The sequence below is a fragment of the Chrysochloris asiatica genome, unplaced genomic scaffold (assembly GCF_000296735.1).
Source record: "Chrysochloris asiatica unplaced genomic scaffold, ChrAsi1.0 scaffold00516, whole genome shotgun sequence".
Lineage (NCBI taxonomy): Eukaryota > Metazoa > Chordata > Mammalia > Afrosoricida > Chrysochloridae > Chrysochloris > Chrysochloris asiatica.
Window position 1 is genome coordinate 700,666 of NW_006409034.1, and position 6,676 is coordinate 707,341.

The window sequence follows — 6,676 nt, forward strand, 5'->3', positions numbered from 1 at the left end:
CAGTTTCAATATTCTCCTCCAATACCATAACTCAAAAGCATCAATTCCTTTGCAGGCTTTTTTATTCACTGTCCAGCTTTTACATGTATATGGAGTTATTGAAAATACCATGGCTTGGGTCAGGGTCACCTTAGTCCTTAAGCTCACATCTTTGCTCTTCAATACTTTAAAAAGTTCTTGTGTAACAGATTTGCCTAATGCAATATGTCATTTGTTTTCTTGACTGCTGCTTCCATGAGTGTTGAGAGTTGATCCAAGAAGAATTAAGTCCTTGCCAACTTCAGTCTTTTTTCCTTTGATGAGAATGTTGTTTATTGGTCCAGTGGTAAGGATTTTTTCTTGTTTACATTGAGATGTAATCCATACCAAAGGCTGTGCTCATTGATCTCCATCAGTAAACATTTTAAGTCCTCTTCATTTTCAGCAAGCAAGGTTGTATCATCTGCATATCGCAAATTGTTAATGAGTCTCCTCCAATCCTGATGCCATGTTTATCTTGATAGAACCGAGCTTCTCAGATTATTTGTTCAGCATACAGGTTGATGAATTTGGTAGATTTCTTCGATTTCATTATTACTGGCTTTAGTGAGTCATGTGTAAATTTGAATAATAGTGGTGTAAACCGGTCTTCCTTATGTTGTTGGTGTTAGTTGCCTTCGAGTCACTTCTGACTCATACTTACTCCATGTACAACAGAAGGAATCACTGCCTAGTACTTATCCATCCCACAATTGTTGCTATATTTGATCCCACTGCTGATGCCAGTGTGTCAATCCATCTAATTGACAATCTTCCTCTTTTTCACTCAGCTTCCATTTTTCCTAGTAGGATGTCATTCTCCCAAGTCTGGTTGCTCCTGATAACATATCTGAATGTGAAAGATGAAGTCTCGCCATCCAGTCTTCTAAGTGGCATTCTGGTGGTACGTCTTCCAATACAAATTTGTTGGTTCTTATGGCAGTCCATGGCACTTTCAGTATTCTTCTCCAACACCATAATTCATTAGCATTGATTCTTCTATGCTCTTTCTTATTCATCGTCATACATTCACATGCATACAAGGCAATGAAAAATACCATGGCTTGGAATAGGTATACTTTAATCCTCAAACTGATACCTTTGCTCTTGAACACTTTATAGAAGTTTTGTGCATTATATTTTCCTATATAACAAATCATTTGACTTCTTTACTGCTGCTTCAATGAGTGGTTGTTGTTGTTGTTGTTATGTGCCGTGGAGTCGGTTCCAACTCATAGCGACCCTGTGCAGGGTTTCCGAGGCTGTAAATCTTATGGAAGCAGAAAGCCAGAAAGCCTCATCTTTCTCCCGCAGAACTGCTGGTAGTTTCGAACTACTGAACTTCCTTTCAATGAGTGGTAATAGTGGATAAAAGCCAAAGGAAGTCTCTGTCAGCTTCAATCATTTATCACAACATTCAGCCTGTTTATCACTATGTTATTTATTTGTTCAGTTATGAGCATTTTTTTTTTTTTTTTTGTCCTAGGTGCATGAACACTATTCTACCACCAACATTGCACTTCAAGATAAATCTTGAAATATTCTTTTTGATGGTGAATGTTATGTAATTCCGTTTCAGTTGTTGTTCCTGGTATAGTAAATCATATAATAGTCTGATTCAAAATGGCCAATATCCATCCATTCCAGTTCATTAATGCCTAGGATACTGATTTCTATTCATTCCATTTCATTTTTCACTTCTTCCAACTTTCCATGTCCTGATTATTAGTAGATGATTGCAGTAGTTTGTTCTCATTTTCAGATGTACTCTATCAGGAAATGAAGGTTCTGAATGGCTTATTCCAATCACATTATCATGGTCAATTACTTTTAGGAGGTAGCTCTTCCCCAGTCACATTTTGAGTAGCTTCCAACCTGAGGGGATCATCTTCCATCACTATCTCTTATCATGCTCTGCTGCTACTCATAAGTGTTTCAGTGTCTAAACATTCAGAATACTGTCTAAACATTCAGAAGTAGTGCACCTCTCCATCTTCCTTGACTGTCTTAGTCTGGAAACTCCACTGAAATCTGTCCACCATGGGTTACCCTGTTGATACTGATGTCAGAGCTTCCAGCATCACAGAAACAGGCAAGCCACTACAGCATGACAGACTGGCAAATGAGTAGTGATTATTTCTCATGTATTGTCCCATTTCTTAGGTCCCTAATATTTGTTCCTTTATTTATATGTTCTCATTGACTTAACCTTATATAGTACCCATAACTCAACTGCCATATACAAAGACTGAGGAGCAACTCAGAAAATATAAAGAAAGAAAAACAACAAAATCCACCATTCAATAGACCTTTCAAAATGTGACTGTTCAATGAAGAATCCTGTAATAAATAAGTCATCCATGCTGTTTAAAAGTATCAAAGTAATTTCTTTAACTCAGTACTACATTCCATAATCAAATTGCATATATAATTACTAAAGTATTCTAGAAATACATGTGGCAGTGTGTATCGATCTCAATATTTTGTTTAATATCATAAAAGTAATTATATAACTTGGACTGCATCTTTTATCAGTCTATAGTATGTTGAGAAACAATGATGAAAGACAATTCGTGTTTTAAATTTTCTTCAACTTATCATGCAAATTATGTAGCAGCTTTTTTCCTGAAAATAATATTCTGAAGTTCAAACCTGAATGTCATAAGTAACTATTAAGATCTCATGAGGCACACTAGAAACAAGAAAATTTATCTGGTTTAAAATTTTTGAAAAAGTAGACTAATGTGAAATTTTGATTCAGAATTGTGCTAACATGTCCAGAGAAGCTAGTTTTGGGTATTCAAAGTTTGGGGGCAAATGCAAAAAAACTTGTAATTAAACATGAGACTGTTCTTCTCAAGTGGTGAAATTCTATTAAGGACTTGGTGAGCCCTGGGTTAAATGTTGACTGCTAATCATGACTTGTATCCACCAGCTGTTCTGCAGCACAAAAAGGAGGCTATCTGTACCAGTAAAGATGTACAGCCTCTGCAATCCTACATAGGGAAGTATGAGTCGGAATAACTCTAAGGTAGTGTTTTTGTTTTCTGATTTTTTGTTGTTGTTGTTGTTGTTGTTGTTCTGCCAAAAACCCTTTTCATGTATTGATAATCTCGTATTCCAATTATCACTTAATTTTTTCAAATACAAACAATGAATACCCAATAAAATTACCGCAGTGATTGTTTTATCTTTTGCTAATGTAGCAACTATTTAAAAATATTCTTTGCTGCTGAACTAGTAAAAATACTTTCAGAGACAATCAATTTACAATGAAAGGCAATATAGAATAGTGAAGAGCACAGACTTTGGAGCCAGGTTGGATTCCATTATGGGTGCTGGCATTACTGGTTGAATGATCTGAGAAAGTTATATAGCCCCTTTGTATCTCAGTTTATTCTTTTGTTTAAATAAAAGGGAAAGGGGCTTAAAATAACATTTACCTCATTGGGCTTTCTAGGAAGGTTTAATTTGTAAATAAGTGCAGGAGATTAAAATAAACATCTGGGAAATAGCAAGCACTAAATCACTATGCCAGTGTGCTATAATAGTATTATTAGCATTTGGTTGTTACAATTCTCATAACGAAGAACAGCCAGCACTCCATCCTTTTTTATCACGACTATCAATCTATCTTAGATAATCAATATGTCCTAGATCATAAGTAAGGAACACCTTGGCTACAAAAATGGTTTTCAAAAAATCAGCATCAACCTGGAAGATAAATGCTTTCAAGCCCCCGCCTGCAGCCGGGCAGGGGGGCGGCACTCGATTTCCTTCCGTCTCTGTCGTTCCCCTGGTGCGCATGCTCAGCCGAGCTTGGCCCTAGCCTTTGATTTTTTTGGGCGTGTGAGGCTACCTGGCGCTTTGGAATGAGATGTGAAACCCCTGGAGCAGTAGGCAGTGGCGGTGGCGCTGTGAGGAGCAGCCAGGGGGAGGCAGCTGCTGCTCGTCGGTGAGTATCCGGGAAGCGCCACTATGGCGATCCGCAAGAAGAACACCAAGAACCCCCCAGTCCTGAGCCACGAATTCATCCTGCAGAATCATGCGGACATTGTCTCATGTGTGGGCATGTTCTTCGTGCTGGGACTGATGTTCGAAGCAACAGCGGAAGCATCTATTGTTTTTATCACTCTTCAGCACAGTGTTCCCGTCCCTGCAGCAAAAGAACAAGGCACAGAATCCAGGTCCCTTTATAATTATGGTGTCAAAGATTTGGCCACAGTTTTTTTCTACATGCTAGTGGCAATCATTATTCACGCCACAGTTCAGGAGTATGTGTTGGATAAAATTAACAGACAAATGCAGTTTCCCAAAACGAAACAAAGCAGGTTTAATGAATCTGGTCAGCTTAGTGTATTTTACCTTGTTTCTTGTGTTTGGGGCACACTCATTCTAATCTCTGAAAACTACGTTTCAGACACTACTGTCTTGTGGAGGGCTCATCCCCAAAATATGATGACTTTTCAGATGAAGTTTTTCTACATATCACAGTTGGCTTACTGGCTCCATGCTTTTCCTGAACTCTACTTCCAGAAAACCAAAAAACAAGATATCCCTCGTCAACTCATCTACTTTGGTCTTCACCTCTTTCACATTGCTGGAGCTTACCTTCTATACTTAGATCATCTGGGACTTGTTCTTTTGGTGTTGCATTATTTTGTTGAATTACTTTCCCACTTGTGCGACCTGTTTTATATGAGTGACGAGAAGTATGAGCAAGGGTTTTCTTTGTGGGCAATTGTGATTGTTTTGGGAAGACTGCTGATTTTAATTGTATCAGTACTAACTGTTGGCTTTCATCTTGCTGGATCCGAGACTCAGAAGCCAGATATCATTGCTGGGAACTTCAATGTATTGGCTGCGAAAATTGCTGTCCTGTCTTCCAGTTGTACTATTCAAGCATTCATAACGTGGAATTTAATTACTCTCCAGCTTCAAAGATGGCGAGAACAATCTAATTTTGAGGTCCCATGTGCGAAGAAGAAACGGATGACTACTAAAGGAAGATCTAGAAAAGGAACCGAAAACGGAGTGGAAATTTCAAATAGAGTAGATTCTCCACGTAACAGGAAAGATAAATGATCTTAATGAATTGCAATCTATTGGATCAATATCCCCAAAGAAATCTGTTACTTACTATAAGACACCTTTCTAGGCAAGACAATAGTGTGTGCTCTATGATTTGTGCTATTGTACTATCTTGTGTATATTTATATTTTTTTCTTCAAGACATTGGGGGGACTATTATAATAAATTAAAACATCTTGGTTTAGTTGGAACCACTCCTTTTCAAAATAGTTTAGGGACAACCACCTTACTATTTTTTTTAATCTTTGAACATTGTCATAATGATTTGGAGGGTTAACTGCAAACATTCCACATACCAGTAATACAATTTCCTGTTCCTATTAACTTTTTATATTAGTAAGATGGTCTGTTCTAGCAAGATCATATTTTAAAAATTCTCTTTCATTGTAAAATGTAACTACTGAAAGGCAGAAATCAACTGTAAGTTGTGTTCAGCATTATCTCATTTGTAGAATTGGAGGTTGCAGCATTTAAACTGAACAGATTTGTAAAACCACAGAATAACTGTATGCTTCATTTTCTAAGTTATTGTGATGTTCCTTTGGTTCCAACTCATAGTGACACTGTATAGGGTTTCCAAGGAGTGACTGGTGGCTTCGGACCATGGATCTTGAGGTTAGCAACCTAGTGTGTATACTTCCTATTGTTACGTCTTTATAAAACAACAAACCAACAAAAACCAAAAAACATACTAGGATCAAAATGTGTGGCGATGTATTGAAATACACACCAAATCAAAATATATTGAATTAGTATAAAAGTAATATTGAAAAGGATAAAACATTTTTGTCATTTTTAACATTGTAAACTGGATATTGGAAAATTAAATAATATAAAGAAGGGAAACTAGACTGACATTGCTTTTTTAGTAGGTTAATTAAAGTTGATTACTAACAGGTTTGTCATAAGCTTGGCGTGGACAGCATCATAGAAATGTATTGTCTGTATTGTTTCAATTGAAAACCATTTTTGAAAATGATCCTTACTTGGCTTATATATGTAAAAATGATAACTACATTTGGGAAACATTTTAATACATTAACCTTAAAGAAGTTGAAAAGCAGGGAAATAAATAGTCTTGATTGATTTTTTAAAGTTACAATTACAGCTTTACTTTCACCTTTAATCGAGAAAAACACATTGTTAGGTATATATTATTTTGTTGGTATGTATAATATTTTGGTACATATAGTTTTTACAGAAGCTGATAGAAGCAATGGTATGCTGTGGTGGTGGTGGTGGTTATTAAGTGCTGTTGAGTCAGTTCTGACTCATAGGGATGCTGTATTGGGTTTCCAAGGAGCTCACCAGCTGCTCCTTGGAAAACCTATACTGGGTCATTCTGAGTTGGAACCGACTTGAAGATACTTAACAACAATAAAAACAACTGGTAGGTTTGAACTTCCAACCTTGCAGTTAGCAGTCCAGTCTGTGATGTTCTGTATATTTATCTCCTTCCCTCAGATTTCATTTCTATAATGTGAATGCTGCTGTTGTCAAGCAGACAATATTCATAAATATTTCATGGTAAAGCTATGTACTCATATTTCCTATACCTCTGTATTTT

The 6,676-nt window shown here is 36.7% G+C and overlaps 1 protein-coding gene across 1 annotated transcript; it reads left to right on the plus strand.

The window, feature by feature from the left end:
• Positions 1-3,996: 3,996 nt before the first annotated feature.
• On the plus strand, positions 3,997-5,103 carry LOC102823326 (translocating chain-associated membrane protein 1-like 1-like). The gene has a single exon (XM_006877490.1). It carries the CDS (start codon positions 3,997-3,999, stop codon positions 5,101-5,103), a length of 1,107 nt encoding a protein of 368 aa, XP_006877552.1.
• The last annotated feature ends 1,573 nt before the right edge of the window (positions 5,104-6,676 follow it).

Bases quoted from the DNA above. Each gene is read 5' to 3' on its own strand.
- LOC102823326 (XM_006877490.1), top strand. From the start codon at position 3,997: ATGGCGATCCGCAAGAAGAACACCAAGAACCCCCCAGTCCTGAGCCAC.